This window comes from Boleophthalmus pectinirostris, unplaced genomic scaffold, assembly GCF_026225935.1.
Source record: "Boleophthalmus pectinirostris isolate CB_2022bp ecotype Guang Dong unplaced genomic scaffold, ASM2622593v1 HiC_scaffold_4, whole genome shotgun sequence".
Lineage (NCBI taxonomy): Eukaryota > Metazoa > Chordata > Actinopteri > Gobiiformes > Gobiidae > Boleophthalmus > Boleophthalmus pectinirostris.
This window is the reverse complement of record NW_026571353.1, coordinates 30,630,658-30,651,942: the sequence shown is the minus strand read 5'-3', so window position 1 is coordinate 30,651,942 and position 21,285 is coordinate 30,630,658. Positions and strand designations below refer to the sequence as shown.

The window sequence follows — 21,285 nt, the reverse complement described above, 5'->3', positions numbered from 1 at the left end:
TTAATTATAGGGGTTTTCATTACTTAATCATTTCTTTAAAAATAAACAAGAATACAATAAACATAAAAAATCACATGCTATTACGTTCTAAAACAAGTTCTGAAACTAGATACTCAAATGAGCAGGTACAAAAAAGTCAGATTCACAGGACAGAAATGAACTATTCCTAAATAGATTTAGAATGATCTTGAGCTGTATCAGAACTAAATAATTCATTCATTTGTCTTTCAATATAAAACCAAAAATAAGAAAACGAAAAATCAACTATTTTCTTCATTATTTGTCTCAAAAATCAAAATGAAAAAAAAACCCCCAAAATGGATAACGGATGTTTCTCATTTCCGTGACTTAAACTTCAATGCTGAACCAGGACTGTCTCAGGATTAAACCAGGTCTAAACCAGGACTAAACCTGTCTCAGTCCTGGTCTCACCCCCGGTCTGGTCCCGGTCTGGTCCCGGTCTCAGTCCCAGTCTCAGTCCCAGTCTCAGTCCTAGTCTCAATCCTGATCTTGTCCTGGTCTGGTCCCGATCTCAGTCCCACTCCTGGTCCTGGTCTCAGTCCTGGCCTCAGTTCTGGTCCTGGTCCCAGTCTGATCCCGGTCTCAGTCTTGATCACCTGACAGTCTACACAGGTGCACCTCTGGGCCTGTCCCGACACTCCTGGTCCCATCATGGTTCAGTCCTGGTTCAGTACTGGTTTAGTCCTGGTTCAGTCCGGCATTGCAGTTTAAGTCATGGAAATGGGAAACAGTCTTTATCCATTTTTTTCCATTATTCATTTAAACACAACATTGAAAACTGAAATCATTATCCATTTTCTCATTTTGATTTTGGAGACAAATAATGAAGAAAATAGTTGTTTGTTCATTTTCTTATGTTTGGTTTTATTTTGAAAAATGAATGAACGAATGATACACGGATTAGACTAGTATTGTGACAACACTTCATTGAGATAAATACTTAAAATGCCATACTGTGTAACTAGGCAAAGCAATATCATCAGGTGGCAGACCTTCCATCAGAAAAGTTCCATAGTGCACCTTTTATAATTTTATCCTGTACATATTACACGCTCTATGTATGACACAATAGCCTGATTTTCCACTGTTTACTTTCTTTCTGATGTAGCATAAGGCTAGGTTGCTAAATACACAGAATCACAGAATCATCGTTAACAAAACTGTGATAAACTGCATTACACTTGTATTATATTGGACAGCAAAGAATGACTGAAATTGTCAGCTTGATATTTGCCATAATCACATTCTAGTTTTATTTTAAAATCACCTCACTATGAGACCAATGTTAACTTTGACAACTACTCATAGTTTCTGTCAGCGTAAAATTACTGCTGACAAAAACATAACAAAAACTAAAGACAATGCGATTTTATAAAACCTCACTGGTGGTTTTCAGAATGTAACGATGTCTTACTCTCAGATGGAGCCAGTTTTTCCCATGGATCACATTACACTTTGCCATGAAATATCGAAAAGATAAAATCACAAACGCTGAACCTAATCATTTTTATGCAGATTACTACACTCTTGAATATCTGCATTGTTTCTATTCCCTCTTTGGCTGTCCCCCACTGTATTAAATATTATCGACCTATATTATTGACCTACAATGTTTTGCACATGTTAGAGATTCAAGTCATTACTTATTAGAATTAATGCAATTATTTGAATGAAAATAATCGAGGTTGAGTAAATGTATTGCAGATTTGGTTGACTAAAACGTGCCTATTAATGTCATTCACTAATATTAAACAAAATCTATGTCTACGTCTTGACTAAAACAACTAAATAATACTAGTAGTAGTAATAGTAATAGTGATATTGACTAAAATTAATTCAATTTGTTGTCATAATTTACACAACTGCTCCACAAATGCATACGACTGCCAGCCTTGCAACAATGCCTCAAAAATCGTTTCCTTGCTCCTGTGCCTGCTTATGAACGTACTGTACTTCTGTCTGTATTATTTTCCAGTTTTTGCTTGTGTAATCTGTTCCTTTTCTGCTTATACTTCTGAAATGGCTGACATCTATTAACGATCTCTTTATTGTTAAGACCGATCAGTTTCTGCCATAAGACAACAATAACTACAATACAATTAAATGCACAATTCAACCAGGATTTAGCCATCGCAAAGCCAGCCAATATCTAATCAACAGGACCTCTTGTGGTTTATAACAACATACAGAACAAGAAGCACATTTTTGCATTTTTACTTCCAGTGCTGTGGCTCATACACCGTCTGGACTTTGCAACGTTGGGCTATGTTGTGCAATCTACAAAATCGTATCGTATTTACTTTGTTGTAGTTAAAGAGGAACTAAACACTAAATCTACCTGTTTTTGCTTTTAAACTGGTGTTTTAATAGCATTGTGTTCTTAGTATTTTTGGTATAAGAGTAGGTAAATTTGCACTTTCTGGTCAAAAATGCCTAAATCTTAAGTGTGTGGCCTCTGCAATTTCAAGTAGTTGGTGACATCACACAGAACTGGTCGGTTTCTGATCACGAACAGTTGGCTACCGGGGCGGAATTTGAAGTGAGAATACCTGTTAGACCAATCACAGTGTTCGTTATACCTCCAGACCCAGCCCCTTCTGCCCTCACTCTCTTCTTTACCCTGCATTCGATTATCTTCCGACTCCCACTTGGACCTCGGATTTGACGTCATGTCCGAGCTTGAAGTGTATTATTATGTTTCGCGTGTCGGACTATGTGGATTCTGATTATGACTATTCCCTCATCTTATGGAAATGCTGCCACTTTAATTAATTTATGTTATGATTTCTCTTCCTTTACAACCTTAAGGATGTTAATGTCTGCTAAATCAAGTATTTGTTCAATACTGGCCTCATCACAACACCGACTACCAAACCCTTAGGCAGTGATATGAACGCGGTAAAGTATTGCAGTAATACGAGTGACTCAAATTGTCATTTAAACCACCAAAGTGTCCAAATACTATGAAAACAGTTCATATTTACACATCACAGTGGGCGTGGCCTTTCTGGATTCTGACTCGAAATCTTTGCTCGGTCTACTTTTTCCACTACCGAGGTCCAAGTCCCAGGAAAAGGGGCATGTGACGCATGTCCCTAAGCAACTTCCTTGGAAAAGGATAATCGAATGCAGAGTTAGTCCTCCAGGTGCAGCCAGGTTTAGCAGCTCTATTTGAATTGTGCTTGTGGGCGGAGTTTAGGTGTTTAGTTCCACTTTAATGAATCGTTATACCAATAATTTTGCTTTAATTTAATTCCTCTGCAAATAAAGCAGCAATAATACACAGAAACATAGGCCGACTGTACACTACCAATGCTTTTGAGTATAAATGATTTGAAGTGTGTCAGCAAAACGTGCCTCGTACACCTCGGATGCTTCCATTTTGTTGAATGTATCTTCTGCATGGATTTACCTACTGTTTCAGTGTAGTTTTAAATGTCACTTTGTGGAGGATTTCTTCGAGCTGCGTGGTTTTGTACTTAAACTGCAAGAATGTCTTAACTTTTCAGCAAATCTCTACACTTTATAAACGCTCTGTATTTATTGGATAGTTTGCTGTTTTTGCTGAAATATAATAAAATGTTTTCAATCTTTTATTCTATCTGGTGCTTTATAGGCCATATATTCTGCACAATTCTCAAAATGTGGTCTGATCCTTGGTCATTTATTATCAAATCTAAAATCTGTTTACAATGTGTTATTTGTTTTGTTGTGATATAGTCTAACTAACTAAATTTAGTTTAGTTTTCTATTGCTTCAGTAAGCTACAGTTGCAGTGCATAGTTTTTACCCAGGGAAATGTTGTATATATATATATATACACATATAAAAAAAAAATTAAAATATTGGCTTTTGATATGAGAATCTATATTCCATTCATTGGTTGTCTTCGTATTCAACTGTATTCACTGATGCACTAAAAGTTTGTGAAGGCTTAGGTACTACTATAGGCCTAATGCTACTACTACTACCACTACTACTATTTCTTCGTACCACTACTACACTGCCTACTACTATATTCTACTATCCAACTACTAGACCTACTACTAAGACAAGAGAACCTTTATTTGTCCCAGAACAGATGACCTATGCAATCAAGTTGTTGCAAGTACTGTAAAAATATTAGGCAACCACATTGTTATTTAGGCTAAAATAATTGACTATGACTATGTGTAGTGTAATAAATAGAAGATAAAGTGACAGCAATAACTACTACCTCTACTAGTACTATTATTAGCCTACTACTGCTACTACTACTTCAACTACTACTCAGATCATAAGACTCATTTTTTATTATTTATTTATTATTTAGTTTATTTATGAGACATAGACAGTGCACAATATACATTAATCTCAACAGGAGAGATGCATTGTGCCAGGCATTTTATTACTTATTTTTCAATTTTATTTTTTGATTTGTACATATACAGTTGTATGACTATGTCTTATTTGACAAAAGTCTGGAGTTACAGGTTCTTATTTAAACATGCATTTGGTAATGACACTTTGATGCACTATGTTATTTTCCTGGTGTCATTTATGAATGCATTCCACTTTTCCCATTGCTCATCATATTTGTGCCCTTTCCATTTAAGATTATATGTTTACCATTTATAGTTTTTACTCTTTGTTTTTATATTATATTGTGACGAGTGAGCTACAGTGTCCAAATAATTTCCTTTGTGGATCAATAAAGCCTAAATCCAAGTCTAAGGTTGTAACACTAGAGCTAATTTCCACCTGTAGTCCGTGGTGCATGTTTTATTTTTATTTATTTTTTTATTTTGTCAGTGTGCTGTTAATTTATTTTGAGATTTGCTAATTCTTTATTCACACATTAATAAGAATAATATTATAAAATTGATAGTCCAATTTACTACAGTTATTACGACAGAAGATGTAATATTTCCTGCGCTTTATGACACTTACGGTAACGCGTGGGGGAATCCCGGGCTCTGATTGGTCGGCCGGCTCGTACTTTGCGTGAGGAGCGTGTCGCCTCTTCTCCACTTTGCAGCAACTGGAGCGCGGATCGAATCACGCTTTTCTTCACAGTTGTTACGTCCTGCATTTTCATAGGAACATGTTTATTTAAAGACAAGATTTTACTCCGATTTAACTGTTTTACATCTGCTGAAAACCGGTAAGTAAGGCCGTCGTTGTGCTAAAAACGTGATGCTACCAACTTCCGCTTGTCATAAATAGGAACGTTACCCTCAATGAATGACAGCGTGCGAGTGATCAAATGCGGTGTGCTCCAATTTACGGACTTCATAAATAATTTAAGCAGATTACGCCCTCAAACTAACTATTAAATAACTGTCTTTAATAGATTTTACCTGAAAAAATTCACGAGGAAAACGATGTCGCAGTTTATATTCGGGTTAGCTGTTTTTATGTCGACTTGTTGTGTCATTAATAGGTTTAGGGTAACCAGAATTAAATAAAAAATAAATAAAAATTAAACAACTGGGACATCCCCGTTTTTTGGTGGTTGGTAATGATAAAATCATGAAACAAGTGCGAAATTAAGGAAAATTGTTATGCAGAGACCACTCATGACTAACATTTGAGCCAGTATAGTCACGTTTTCTTTGTGTTTTGGTCATTTTTAAGCAGCTTTTCTGTATTTTACCTAAACACATGACAAATATATGCCTCTCTTTACTGTTGGCAGGGATCAAATTGGTCACAAATAGGGACACCTGGGCCATATGTTGTATAAAACTGGGACTAATCAGTGGTTTTGGATAAATTTTTGATAAAGTGGGACTGTCCTTGGTAAATAGGGACGTCTGCTCACCCTAACTAGGTTGTTGATGCATCTCATAATGACTTTGAATTCACCATAATGTGTATTTTGTTTTTATATTTTCTTTATAGTCTTGGCCAACTATTGTTTACAATTAGTTCTTTTAATATTCTTCATTAATTCCCTTCCCTCCCTAAAATATTAAACTAACAAGCTACGTCAAACCTTCCTTTTTTTTTTTTTTTTTATCCTTATTTTTTATTCCTTATTTTTATCCTTATTACGCAAACCTAGTAACATATTGGTTTATTGTTTCAAATAAAAATTGTAGTTGTCATTTGATTTGTGATGGCACACCTTAAAACGTGATGAACAAGTTATAGCTTTAGTATGATATGAACTTTGATCATAATAAACTTCTCCGATACAACCTTTTAAAATAACAATTTAAGCAGAAAATGTAGGTGTGTATGTTAATCAGTTCAACAATCTCACATGAAAACCTGTGAACTGTCAGCTCTTGCTTCATCTTGGCTCTTAAACATTTCCTCCAGTGCGCAATTTAGAATGCATACATAATCTTTCTGGGGGCATGGCTATCACAATAATGGAGTGGCAGGAAAGAAAATGGGTGTGGTTGTTTGCATTCGACTCATTTAAGTTCTGATTATAGTGAACAATGAACGAATGAAGGAAGGAAATGATTAATGGGCCTTTTAAAACAACAAATGCATGCATGTGAAGCACAAATACCATTTTCATGCTACAATTTTTTAATGTTTTGTTGTAGCAAACAGACATTTCTATACTGTTATTATTATTTTATTATTTTTTCCCTCATTGACTTAAATTTTGATATTTTTTTTTTAAACACAGAGTAACAATTACCTTTTACTAGTAGTTTCATTGCCGTTTTAAGCATAAAATTTCTTTCATCAAAGTCTGACTTCTGCTCCAAATCATATGTTTCTAGAAAAATGGCAATGATGGACTCTCACTAAAGACTCAAGCTATACCATCTGAAACCAGTTCATTAAGATTCTATTAATTGTGCAGCCCTAATTTGAACTTTATTGCATCAGTGTTTCTCAGTCAGGGGTAAGGGGGCAAAAAGGTTGGGTACCACTGCATGGTTATCTGAATATTCCACTCTGGCTTGCCAAACTCAACTTGGCAGAGCGGCAGTACCTGAAAAGCCCTTGTATTATTAGACCATTTGATTTCCAGTTTGAAAAGCTGTGCAGACTTTGTATAAGTGTCAGGGGCGACCTTCTCCCTGAGCTAATCCCGGCTTATTGCTTTCTAATGTTTCCTCGAGGTCTGAGCTGTGGTCGCGTATTAAAGATGCTGCACCTGAACAGCTGAAATGGAGCTGGTTCATTTTAAACTCTGCAAAAGTTATTCCTCACTTAGCTCCTGCATTCTGACCATCCGTATTATTCATAATTGAGTTTTATGGACTTTTCACATGTTTGATTTTCACTGATTATCGGACAATAAAATGCTTTCTAATCAGATGCACAGAGAACTTATTTTGACCTCAAGAGCTGCTTACAACATGTCTGTACTGGGGTGAGACAGATTTTGTCAGCCAGTGGAAAGAGAAATGGAAAGAGCGAGAGTAGATTTCATCCAGGACTGTGCAATTCATCAAATTTTAATGAACTTTCAGTCAATTGAAAGAAACGAATAGTGTCATTTTGGATGAGAGCAATCCAAATATTATTATGAAAACTAAATAATTAAATTTTATTGCACAAAATGTGGACTGTAATTGTTATCCGCAAATGTGCAGAAAAATATATCCTAATTTGAAAGATTACTCTGCAAGTATTGCTTCAGCCTATTTTTGTAGCCAGTATTTTATTAGTATTTAGACTCTATACTCACGCTTATTTTGTAAATCATCCATTGTACCATTGTAATACATTTTCTCCCATGTATGTTACTAAAAATTGTACTAATGTTATGTTTACTGTTCACTGACGCATGTTTTGTGCACCTGCGATCTCTCCGTGTCTGTTTACATGTGACATATGAGGCACGTCACATGACCACAGCTGCTCAAAAGGCTCCGTGCTGTTGTAGACCCTAATTTCCCCACCCCTTTCGCGTCCCCCCACATGCCCAGTGTCCCCTGTTTATCCCGTGTGTTGTGACTGTAAAACTGAAATAGAAACGGCTCAGATTGCTGTTCTCTTAGATTATTTGCTTACAGCTCCAGTTGCACTTCCTCTCAGTGGGAGCAACCAATTCAGTTTTCACAATGAATCTATAATAATGCGAGGTGTGTCAAAATTTTAACTTGGTAGATTTTGTTTTGTCGAGAATATGTAACTTTTTTACCACCTCCTGTGAAGATATCCGTGCTCTGGTTTGAATGTTTCACAGTTTGGCTTTAGTCTAGAATGTATCGTGTGTTTGTATTGGTCCAGAATATCTTCATAAACGTGCATTTTTACTGCGGCACGGTGGGTGAGTGACTAGCACACGTGTCACAGTAAGAAGGTCCTTAGTTTGATTCATGGGTTGCGTGGTGTAACAGGTTAGATACCAGAACTTTCTGTGTGGAGTTTCCATGTTTCTGTCTCCGCTCACTCCAATTTCCCCCATGAAATCATGCACATTAAGTTAAATCCTCCAGCTAATGAAGTCCTGACCAGGGTCTCTGGGTGCAACACTGTGGTGCACATTAAAGGATTGGTCAAATTTAATTATGAGGACAATAAAGTGTAGTTTTTCCTGTGAGTGGACTCGCCCCTCCACATAACTGACCTGTAACCTGGCCTTGTGGTATCACCGTCTTGTTTTCATGGATACATGGAGGTGGCAGACCCTTCATCCAAAAAGTTAAGATAGATAAATAATGCGTAACCCAAAACATGCTACATAGGTCTCCAGGAAGGTCTCAATGAACCTGCCCAGGGATTACAGGTGGAAATTAGCACTGATGCTACAACCTGGGATAATGCCTCTCTCCTGTTAAGGTTAATGTAAATTGTGCACTGTCTCTGTCTCAATAAATGTCACAATGCATTCTGTATCAGTTTACTTTTACAGTAGAAAATAGCATGACGTTTTGACCTCAATCTTTACCTCCCTCTGTCTGCTCTGTGTCCCCGTTCATTGTGCCTATGTGCTAGTGGGTCACATGCATGACAGAGCCCTCACAATACTCATGTTATTCACCAGACATTATATGGACGAGGCCCTGGATAAACAACGCTAGAGCTATAATGTCATTTTGTCTTTTTCTCATTTCTTGTATTTGGAGCTTTCTTGTAATCCTGATTTGTCTCTGGTCTGATTTTGTGGATTAGGATTAGACTTTCTCACATCAGATTACACTTGAGCAGATAAGGACTTGAACTGGAGAGCTTTTGGTTCACTGGCAACAGCGATATAGCATCCATCTTAATAACACTTTTACAAATTATCTTTAATAGAGTTGTTCTGTCACTTTTTATGCAACACTTGAACCTCAACCAAGACTTCTGTAGGCACATTTTAACACCTTTTGTTGGAAGGCAAAGATGTTACCAGTGGAGAGAAATCTGTATTCTTTCTCCTTTTTTATATTGCCCACCCCTGTGTCTAAAATGTAAACTAGTTAGTGTGTGTAATGACTTGATTGAAACTGATAATGATGTTATTGTTTGCGGTTACAGTCTGCTGATATTGATTTGTGTCTCTCCAGTCCCTGCTGCACCATGCTGTCCCGACTGTCCGCCCTCCAGAGCTGCTGTGCCGCCCTCAGACCCTGTGTGTCAGTGGTGAGACTGGCCCACACCAAAGAGAAGGGCAAACCGCTCATGCTCAACCCACGCACCAACAAAGTGAGTCTGCTAACACAATAGTGCTCAATAGTGCTGATACTTTTCATACGCTCAGTGTAACATGATATGATGTAAACAAACCTCGCCAACACCTAAAAATATGTGCTGTGTCACTTTAAGTCTTATTTGAATGAAAATAAGACATTTAATGCAAGAAATGGTAAAAATGTATTATTCCAGAATCTGAAATGCCACAGGACTGACTGTAGAAATGGCCCGATTGACCCTTTGAAATGACTGGATTTCAGTTATTTATAATTAGGCAGCCCTGTATTTGAGGATGTCTGACCAGAAAGAGCTGAGAGTTAGTTGGAACTAGAACAAGTAAGATGATTTTTACTGTTATACTGGCCCCTCTCAAATAATACAGTCGCAAGATAATAAGCATTTTGAAGCCTACAGTTGTTGAAAATCACCTAAACGGGGCCATGAACGTATTGAACGAATTGTATTGACCAGGCTCCTAAAAATATTTATCTTACTATCTATCTATACCCTACACTGGAAAAAGTTAATGTGTGCATTTTGTCACCATGGTAACATTCCACCATAGAGATGCATGTAATCCACCCACAGATACTGCAAAATATCAGTAGCCAAAGTGGCTCTGAATATAGCTCCAGTATTGTAAAAAAAAACTGGAATTGATTATTTTTTTGCATTTGTAATGTGAGAAATGACCTCACTCTGTCAGAATGTTCAAAAGTTCAAACTAAAAGTCATTCTGTGCTAAATATAAACCCTCTGGCCTTCACTGTAAAGTCAAAACAAGCAGCATGAATACTTAAGAGGACAAAAAGGTCAGATATGTTTATTATGGAAAATGGTTTGAGTGGATATAATCTGTACATTACTAATGTTACTGAAAACATTTTTTTCTTATTTTTATTTTTGATCGGGTCAGACATGACAAACAAGGATTTATAATTGGTCAGTTGATGTTGATCACACTCAGTGTTTAGAACCTTGGTGAATTTGCAACATCAGTCCTTAAAACGACCTTATATTAATGTTAAACTGCACATGAGTATTCAGTATAAATGCATGCTTTCTTCTGTTAGTGCTCCTTAGTGGCCTAAAGTTTAACAAGAACACACTGCTGCAGATTTGAGTTGGAACTGTTTGTGTTCACATTATATCACAACATTCTAACCTAATATGACAAGTGTGTGGAGCCAAAACACAAAAGGTTCAACATTTGTGGATCATAAGTTTAGATATTTCTTTAATATATTATAAATTATAAAGGTTTCGGCCCTCCATCTGAAACTATGACATCAAATACTAGGGATGTGCAAAGAAATATTGATATATCGCAATAATTTGGTGACGTAGTATTGTCATCGTGACCTGCTGTTTTGCTGCAGTATATCGAGTATTTTTTGGTATCTTGTGACCGCACTGTAATTTTGCTGCTCATTTAGTGGAAGGAAATTTATTTGCATTTTTGCAATTTTGGCATGTTCACTGTTTTGATGATGAAAATAGATTATAGTATTTCATATTAACTTTGCACAACCACTATTTAACTAGAATGTTAACACAGCTTATTTGCATCCTGTTTTGCTGAGTTTACAGAAATACTGATTATTTCTGAGTTCTGTTGGTGAAAGGAAGTGTGAACATAGGTCTATCTGAAGCGCAGTGTCAGCGTGACTCGGCAATCTTATAGCTCTTTCCCTCTTCCAAACATGATGTCTTCCATGTGTTTTTAGCCACTTTCCTCTGCCCCCCTTCCCTCCCTCTTCACACGAGCATTGAGCACATACATGAACACTGCCCAGGGAACACTTCTCATGTTTTCTGGAGGGCTGTTCTCCTCTGGCTTTTCCCTATTGGTCGGCTACTTTTGGGGTGTCTAAAACTGTAAACCAGCTTTTGTGAAATCTGTTAAAAAAGTCTGGAAAGAAAAAGTATAACATTTTAAACAATACTGGAGAGAAAACAAAGTATTTAACAGTTTGTTCACGTTTGTTTGAGAGAATCCTGAAATCCAACTTAACTATGAAACAAATACCCCATGTGTTATCCTGATGTTCTTTTAACTTTGCATTGCAACAGTGGAATTGCCCCATTGGTGGTCTTCAGATTCTATAATGCGATGTCACATTCCCAGATTGAGCCAGTTTTCACTATTTAATAACATAAGCAATAAAAAGTAAAGTTTTTTTGTTGACAATTATTCCCATCTAGTTGTACTTTTGTCTATAACAGGAAGGTAAAATATGACTTGTGATTTGTTGTTGATGTTCTTAAATTGAAGAATGGAACCTGCACATTTTATCAAAACTAAAATCGTTTCTTTCCCCGTTTGTTTCAGGGTATGGCTTTCTCTCTCCAAGAACGTCAGCTCTTGGGGATCCACGGTCTGCTGCCCCCTAAAGTCGAGACACAGGACCTACAGGCCATGCGCTTCCAGAAAAACCTCAAGAAAATGACTGATCCGTTAGAGAAGTGAGTCCTGCTTGTTTCTCCTACTGTGAAAACGAGGGCTGTGCCGATAATCAGATTTTAATATAATTTATAAGAATTGCCTCTAAGAAAATGTGTAGTCTCTTCTGAATTATGCTGTGCTCTTTCCTGATTATCAGACAATAAAATAGAGATGCAGGCGGTACACGGCTGACTCATTCTGACCTTAAGAGCTGCTTATACAATATATCTGTACTGGGACAAGATGAATTTTACAGGCCTTTAAGTTGGCAAAACTAAACGTGTAGAGAGAGGGAGGGTATTTCTCATTACAATGGTGTGCATACATTTGACAGTATGTAGTTTCAAAACTTTCAATTATGATGGATGATTTAAGATTATTTTACTCTGAGCAGTCGTAACTATGACAAATTAAACATGTTGTTATAACTTTGTCTGTACTGATTGTGTTTTCCAGATACATTTACCTGATGGGGATTCAGGAAAGAAACGAGCGTCTCTTCTACAGAGTCCTGATGGAGGACATCGAGGAGCTGATGCCCATCGTCTACACTCCCACTGTGGGCCTGGCCTGTACACAGTACGGACACATTTTCAGGAGGCCCAAGTGAGTCCAGTGCAATTATAATATGGTGTTTTCCTATTTTTAAATGATGCTATCTACTGGGGATGTAACAATAACCGAAATATCGTGACATTGTATCGTGGACCATCACAATATATCGAATTACAAGTCACTTTGCTTAAATTAAGAGTTATGGTGCAGCAATAGCTAAAAAAACAGAGGGAACTACATAGACCATGATCCTTTGCTCCATTTCAGTGTAGACGACATGAAGAAATAACAGTTCTAAGCACTTTTAAGTCTTAGTTCTTTAGATTAAGTCTTGTCAAGGCATTTTAAGAGGAAAAAAGGAGCATATTAACAGGTTTGTTAGCTTCCACAAAATATCACAATAAATATCGTACCATGAGATCTATATCGTGAAAACATGGTACCGAGAGATTTGGATATTGTTAATCGTGAGCCTCCCCACCATGTCATGAGCTTTCCCACGATATCGCAATATATATCGTACTGTGAGGTTCCTGAAATTACGTTAAGGAATGTTTATGAACCCCAATAGACCATTTGTTGTTTCTAAAGTTGACTTGTCACGGTACACCTTTACGACTGCAGTTGTTGCTTGACCATGTATTGATCACTCTGTTTGACATGAGTCTCACATATGTTGTCCACCACCAGTGTATAAAAACTGTCTGTTTCTCTGTTGTTGCATGTAGGCAGTAGAGCCAGAGCTCTGTGTGTGTTTGTATTAAACCTTCAGAAAACGCTTTTGTGGTCCTCACCTCTTTTCTTATACAGCAACCAGAAAATCATGATATCATACTACTTTTAATTTGATCAGATTTTGTAATGCATCACTGGAATGTCAAAAATCAACAACTTGCTCATCTTTTTGTACATTTATTGTAAAAGTGCTAGTGCTATATGCTAGTACATGGGTTTTGGCTTCTGTTATATGCAACATTTTCAGGTCTTTTTCCACATTCAGAAGGTATAGTTTGTAATTTTGTTCATCGCTATGGCAACAGTTGTTTTTCTTAAATCTATGAGTAGATTTTTTAAGTACTCCTGCCCCTCCCTCTGAGATTTTGACATTGTATTGTAGAAGATGAGCCTAACCTATTGATAAATGATCTTTTTAATCATATGAATTCATACTGATATTTTATTAATGTTATGTACAGGTAAAAATATATTTATTTTATGAATTTAATTTCTCTCTCCAGAGGTCTGTTCATCTCCATTAAGGATAGAGGACACATACGCTCCATTTTGGACAACTGGCCAGAGACTAGAGTTGCTGTAAGTACAATTTTTCTATACAGTACGACAACTTAACAGCCCTCCAGTCTGCTTGAAAAAAAAGTTTTAAATGATGCCTGAGTGTATTGGAGAATTATCATGATCAGTAATCAAGAATGACACAGTGGGTTTTAGACAACTAATTGAGATTTTTTGACATAAACATAGCTTTAAGATTTGATAGAAGACAGAAATATGAACTGATGAACTAATACAAGAATCTCTTTGTAAAGCTACAGGTACAACAAGATTGTTCTTTGTAGTAGAGTTTAAATCTATTGGTGAAATAATTGCAGCCTTTTGATTAGATAATTTCACAAACTTAAATTGCAGTATATTGTGCTGCTCTAATTTGAACCTTACTTATTTGCTCATTCTGCTTGGTTGAATGTGCACTGTTGAATAAAGATGTCATAGTTTTTGTTTGTTTTTCTAATCACTTATGTCTGTCTCTTACAGGCTGTTGTAGTGACCGACGGAGAGCGTATCCTGGGCCTGGGGGACCTGGGCGTTTATGGGATGGGGATTCCTGTGGGTAAACTGTGCCTGTACACGGCCTGCGCAGGCATCAGACCTGAGAAGTGTCTGCCTGTGGTCATTGACGTTGGCACGGACAATGAGGTAAGTGTATTGAATAATGGAAAGTACTAAAAATGCCACCTAATAAAGGGGAACCTGAGACGCATAAATGCAATGTTACATGGAAAATATTGATAAAGAAGACATTAAAAAGCTATTCAGGGTGTGTATTACCAAAATATATCTTATAAAATCTGTTTGCATGAATGAACTGCTAAACTAATGTAAGACAATTTGTAGTTGTCCAAACTAAAAGGTTGGCAACTTCTATGCAGGGAAATTACTTAAATTCTTTGTGATTTGCCAACTATGAACATTCAAATTGCAATTAATTTATGGCTAAAGCAGCTTTAATTCAAATCATTCCTGAAAACAGAATAATATAAGTCAAACATTTTAAAGGATTTGAGGAAAGTGCTTAAAGTTATTTCTTCATTTGCTGTTAGACCCTGCTGAAAGATCCTCTGTACATGGGCCTGTACCAGAAGAGAGACCGGACCCAGGCCTATGACGACCTCATCGACGAGTTCATGGAGGCTGTGGTGGAAAAGTACGGACAGGACACGCTCATCCAGTTTGAGGACTTTGGGAATCACAACGCCTTCCGCTTAATGAGGAAATACAGGGAGAAGTACTGCACTTTCAATGACGATATCCAAGGTAAATTAGGATGTTAACATTGTACTTAGTAGGGCTGGGCATCATTAAGAAGCTGCAGATACTCGATACAGTGCACTTTTGATTTGATACGATATTTCAAATTGATTTGATACAGTTCAATAAAAAAATAAAGGCCAAATCATGATTGTGATACTAAAAGTCTTTGTTAAACCACTTCTTGTGCAAAGTTAATATGAAACACAAACATTTAAATCATCAAAACAGTGAAAATGGGTTTCCTTCCTCTGAACAAGCAACAAAACTGTAGCGCTGTAACAAAATAATTTAGTAAAATATACCAAAAAATACTCTTGGTGATATATCGATACAGCAGCCCATGATATCGATACTGTATCATCACATTAAACGACACGATATATATCAATATTTCGATATTTTTGCACACCCCTAGTAGTTAGTATATGTATGTATGTATGTATCCATCTCGGAAAAGTCTAAAAAGTCTCATAAATTTTAATGGAGAGTAAATAGATTCAGAGTAATTTCTAATCGACGATCATTTTGTCTTTGACTATAGACCTCTCATTACAATCCTCAGTAGAAGCATGTGGTTTGGAGAATTTTTTGTTTAGTTTTTTTGTGTTAAATGGCAATGATTGAAAGTATGTATTGTATAAGTTCAGAAGGGCAATGTTGAAACCCAGTTTTATTTAAAATAAACAAAAGTCACTCACACATTTCCCCATTGATAGATTTTAATTATTTCATCATATTGCTCAGGCAAATACAGTATTTTATTTATGTGTTTACTTGTAGATTCTAAAATGGGTGTCCTCTTTCATTTGGAGGCATGATTCTGTTGTAGTTTCCTAAGACATGAAGGGGGAATTCCAAAAATCGTCATCTTTGGTAATGTCTGATGAAATGTCTGAAAGTGATTGCTCTTCTTTCTTCCAGGTACAGCCGCTGTGGCTCTGGCCGGTCTGTTAGCTGCACAGAGAGCTGTGGGCAAACCCATCACTGAGCACAGGGTCCTCTTCCTCGGAGCTGGAGAGGTAAATGTTATGTGCTACTTAAGGCAAGACTGTAACTTTTTTTTTTTTTTTTTTAAATGTAGATTAAATGTTTTTGGATTTGCTGCCATCTGCTGGTCATTAAAGTCCTGTGTGTTGAAGTTTTCTGACCAAAAGTGAAAATGTTCCTGTTTATATTTGTACGTCAGGCGGCTCTGGGCATTGCGAACCTGATCGTCATGGCGATGATGGAGAACGGGATGACTCAGGCTGAAGCACAGAAGAGGATCTGGATGTTTGACAAATATGGACTTTTAGTGAAGGTAAGTGAATACATTGTTGCTTAATAACTTTACTTAAAAATACAACTAAACTGAGAGGACCATTATGGAAGAGCTATTTTGGTTTTACTGCTGAACGGTTTTACTCTAGGATTAGGCAAACATGTTTTGTTTTCTGACTGGATAATTGACAATCAAAATATAACTTTTGAAATGTTCTTGTGATGTGATTTTATTCAAATAATCAAATCATAATGGTTTATTTTATATTTATTGAATAATTTATTAAGTTTATTTGATACTGACAAATGTTTCATAAACTCATGTCACACACTACAAATTTGAGCCAAGCCTAATTATCATTGTCAGATTTTTTTAAACAGAAAATTCAATATTTGGCTCAAACATTACATCATTTCTGAGGACATAGACAATGTTAATAAAATAGAAAATACAAACCTTAATTAGAATTTTATTAACACAGTCGATTAAAGCAGTTTATTGTTTTATTACATTGTTTTGTTTGTTTTTTTTTCAGGAAAGATCCAACACTGACGCCAACCAGGTGGGATTCGTACACGACAGTCCAGGAAACGTCCAGAGCTTCTTGGATGCTGTGAACACCATCAAACCCACTGCTATTATCGGTACAAAGAAACTTAATTCTGTTGCTAATAAAGAAAAAGTAATATGGTAAAATGAGCAAATATTTCATGTATTTTTCCCTGTCTGCAGGTGTGGCAGGGGCAGGTAGACTCTTCACTCCAGATGTGATCAAAGCCATGGCAGCTCTGAATGATCGACCAATCATATTTGCCCTGAGTAACCCGACCGCCAAAGCTGAGTGCACAGCCGACGACGCTTACACCCTCACTGACGTATGTGGGCTTACGTACATTTGTGTTTACTTTTGCTTTTTATTGAAAAAAGTTTTACAGCCAAATAAATATAAATCCAGTTTCAGGAGAATGTTTGAACGAGAGAATGCATTACTACAGTTTTTTACTTTTACAAAAATGTCAGGACGCTACTGTCATTATGGATTATTTAGTAATTTCATGATCATTAAAATAATTATAGGCAATGCTGTATCTTGTGAAATTCTGACAAATAGTGACAATTTCTTTCATCAATATTGACCATTGTAGATTTTTTTAAATTGAAATGTGTTTAAAAATAGTCAAATTTATTTTTGTCCAAAGTCTGAACTCTGCTCCAAACCACTTGCTCTTACCATTAAAAAGACCCAAACTGATCATTGATGATTAGAAATGATCAAATCTCTTAATTAAAATTTGCTCAGACCTATGTAAAATTGTGATTTATACTTTGTGAAAACATGATAAAACTGATGTATACTCAATTGGCAGCTAGGCAGTTGTATAGTTTTTATTTTTCTATATTTCCACAACAGGGCAGGTGTCTGTTTGCCAGTGGAAGTCCGTTTGGCTCAGTGACTCTGAGCAATGGACGAGTGTTTACTCCCGGACAGGGGAATAATGCCTACATCTTCCCAGGTAACAGGAAATTACAGGCAGTCTATCAAAGTGATTTATTATATGGTTTCATACAATCTTTTTATAGCTATATCATTTATTACAGTTTTTATCATCATCAGCTTAATTGAGGATGGGGACTACGTTTCAAAAAGCAGGTTTAGGTTTTTCAGAATTTGTTAGAGTTTATCTCTTAAGGGTTTTCAGGCTCTAACATGGAAGCCTCCTCTACTTTGTTACTATGGTGAATCGTTTTTTTCTGTGATTCATTGATTGTGGTTTTTCTCCTCAGCTATACTCAAACTGAGTTGTTTAATTTTACTCCTACCTGCTTTCTGAAACTGGAAAAACAGTAGTGGCCAGAATTAAAGTCAGGGCTAGTTTAACTTTGTGAAATTAGGTCCATGTTTTTACTCACAGTATCTAGAACTCTGAGCGTCAGAGTTCTTGATCTGACAGTTTGCTGGGTCAGGATATGGTAAAAAATAATGGAAATTTGCAGGATAGGCCCTAGTTTATGACAAATAACTTGTCTCTTCATTCAGTATATTTTGTTTGTTGCAGGTGTGGCTCTGGCAGTGATCCTGAGTGGAGTCAGACACATCAATGACACGGTGTTCTTAGAAGCTGCAAAGGTTTGACCCCCCCCTCTTAATTTGTAGTGATTATACTGTATATTATAGTATCATATTATCATTTACCTTGTTTACTCATCTATAGTCCATCTTTCCCTCTGCTACTTTTAGTCCCATCATGCATATAATGTGATTTTTTCATTGTGCTAAACACTCGACACACTTTGCCTGTAGTGCCTGTGTATAGTGGCTTTTGGATGTGTGAATGAGTGAATTTAAAGTGTTTTGAGTACTCAATAAACATCAAAAGTCTACTTAAATGTGATCATGTATATACTATTTACTACCAATTATTATTTTTTTCCTTCAGAATCTTGCTGAACAGTTGACTGATAAAGAACTTCAAGAAGGCAGGCTGTATCCTCCACTGTCCAACATTAGAGAAGTGTCGGTCCAGATGGCAATCAAGGCACGTATTAAAACATTTGTACAATTTGGCAGCTCTGACAATGCACTTTTAAATTTTACTATATAATTATGATTGTCTTGTTGCACAAATTACAAAGGCTGCCTCCTTTACATCTACAACTTCATAGTGTAGTTTATACCTCTTCAAAATACATGAGTTACTTATATTAGTTTGGGAATTTTTCAGTCTTCTGTCACATTAATACGTCAACTACAATATTCAAAATCAGTTCAAGGATTTAAAGGCAAAAACTGGCTAATTTTGGCATACTAGCATTTAATTGTAGGTTATCATGCAATGTTTGAGAAATATATTCATACGATAAAAAAAAAAAAAAAAAAAAGTACAATTTTAATCTCAGTAGCAAAGTTGACGTGTTTTTCTGTCTTTAGGTGATGGAGTTCGTCTATGCAAAGGGGATGGCGTTCCGATACCCAGAGCCGATGGACAAGAACAGATTTGTGAGGTCCACAGTCTGGAACACAGAGTACGATTCCTTCTTACCGGACACTTACGACTGGCCTGGGGTCAAATACACGCCTTTAAAGGAGTGAATTTAAAGTGACCTGCTCCCACCTGACCGCACCCTCAACCATGTGACCCGCTCCCAAACATGTGACCTGCTCTGTCCTTTGCCCACAACTACAGCTCTGCTCTAGATTAGACGCTCCATGTGAGGTTGGATAAAACACTCCCGTTATTAAAGATGCTCTGTGTAACATTTTCGAGTGATGGGGTCCACTACCTGTGACCTGCTTTGTCCGGAATGTTCTGCAGTGTGGCATTAAACTTATCCATCTAGCGTTAGATTATAAATGTTTTAATAGCACAAAAAACATGCCTTCTTACAGTGAGAGACTTAAAACTTGACCTGAGAGTTTAAAGGTGTAATGCCATATTGTGGAACATTCTTGACAAAGTAAATCTCCTTTTGGGCCACAACAGTTTTTAGGGGGCGGGGAAAGGAAATCCTAAGTGTATTATTGTCAACTGCACAAAGGTTTTGGAGGAAGACATTTCACGACTCATCCAAGTGGCTTCATTTCTGGTCAGTGTTGACAATTTGATCCCAATTGCTCATTTCAAAAAAGACCATGCCGACAAAGTTAGAATACACTCCACCAGAAAAGTTACACAGTGCACCTTTAAACCATTAATTCAACTCCAAGCCGCTGTCGTTTTAATGTTTAGACCCTGGACTATCGAAAAATATATTAAATACATTGGTTTTAACATTCCATTGGTCACATACAGGCCAATTGTATCAGAGCAAAGGGAGAGCAAAAAGGGCATAATGAAGTTTAAATAATATAACCTCAAAGCACTTAACGCTGCAATAGATAATCCTCTAACTCCCCCGTGTGGTAGAAAGCAGGAGTGCTGTTACAAACGTAAGATTTACTCCAGTTAAAATGACTTGTACTGTGGTCAGTTTGTTGAAAAATACAGAAAAGGGGAAGAAACTTGGTGCCTAATTTAGCTGTCTTCTGTAAAACTAAAGATGAAGGAATAGTGTTAGCTCAGGAGTGTTTTTTAAATGATAGGAAATGGTTGTATTTTTATTAAAAGCACTTGAATTTATGAAGAATAAAATGTATTGAAATGTTTATGAAGAACTGTGTAAAGCTGCATCTCATAACCAGCCTCCACTCCAGCTAATTGTATTTATAACATATTGTCATTATTTTCACAGTTTTAAGTTGGTTTACACACAACTATTTGTAATGATCTTGTTTGGTAAATATTTTATGCCATGTAATTCTTGCTTTGTCTACTAAAAAGTGACTGTACGCTCCATTCTGCAAGGGATCTTTGTGTAAAAAAAACAGTGGTTGAATTGTTAAAGTATTATTTATCATTAATTTGTGCATAATCTAGTATTTAATGTTACTGAAAATGTCCCCTTGTGTCCCAATTTTCTGTCCTGTCAAATATGGTGCGTTTACTGTTGTATTTTGTACCGCTGTTGTCTGAAGCACATGTCATATTTTTCTAGCCAATGTGAGCTGTTTTAGTCATAAATAATATTGCCTTACTCCAAATGCTGCTTTCTAATACAACTATAACTCCAACCACTCATGTTTTCGTGTTTGCTCATTTCAGTTTGAATTTCTCTGAAACATTTTATACATTACCATTGTGTTGATACTGTTATAAATAGCATACACTCTCAAGCCTTTTACTCTAGATCAGTGCTTCCCAATTTTTTTTTTCTGGGGACCCATATTTTAAAAGTCACAAATCTGTGTGACCCAAGCCAAAAGACATTATTCATAAATCACAAAATAAAGGTGGATTTGACCATTATTTTATTGTTGACTGAGTGAGCGTGTCTCTGA

The 21,285-nt window shown here is 36.5% G+C and overlaps 1 protein-coding gene across 1 annotated transcript; it reads left to right on the top strand.

The window, feature by feature from the left end:
* Nucleotides 1-5,003: 5,003 nt before the first annotated feature.
* Nucleotides 5,004-21,021, top strand: me2 (malic enzyme 2, NAD(+)-dependent, mitochondrial). Its single transcript, XM_020932309.2, has 15 exons — nt 5,004-5,164; nt 9,471-9,609; nt 11,930-12,063; nt 12,500-12,649; nt 13,837-13,912; nt 14,372-14,533; nt 14,938-15,151; nt 16,070-16,167; nt 16,335-16,448; nt 16,945-17,053; nt 17,142-17,284; nt 17,821-17,923; nt 18,467-18,537; nt 18,848-18,946; nt 19,339-21,021. The coding sequence occupies exons 2-15, from the start codon at nt 9,484-9,486 to the stop codon at nt 19,498-19,500; spliced, it is 1,761 nt and encodes a 586-aa protein (XP_020787968.1). The 5' UTR covers nt 5,004-5,164; nt 9,471-9,483; the 3' UTR covers nt 19,501-21,021.
* The last annotated feature ends 264 nt before the right edge of the window (nt 21,022-21,285 follow it).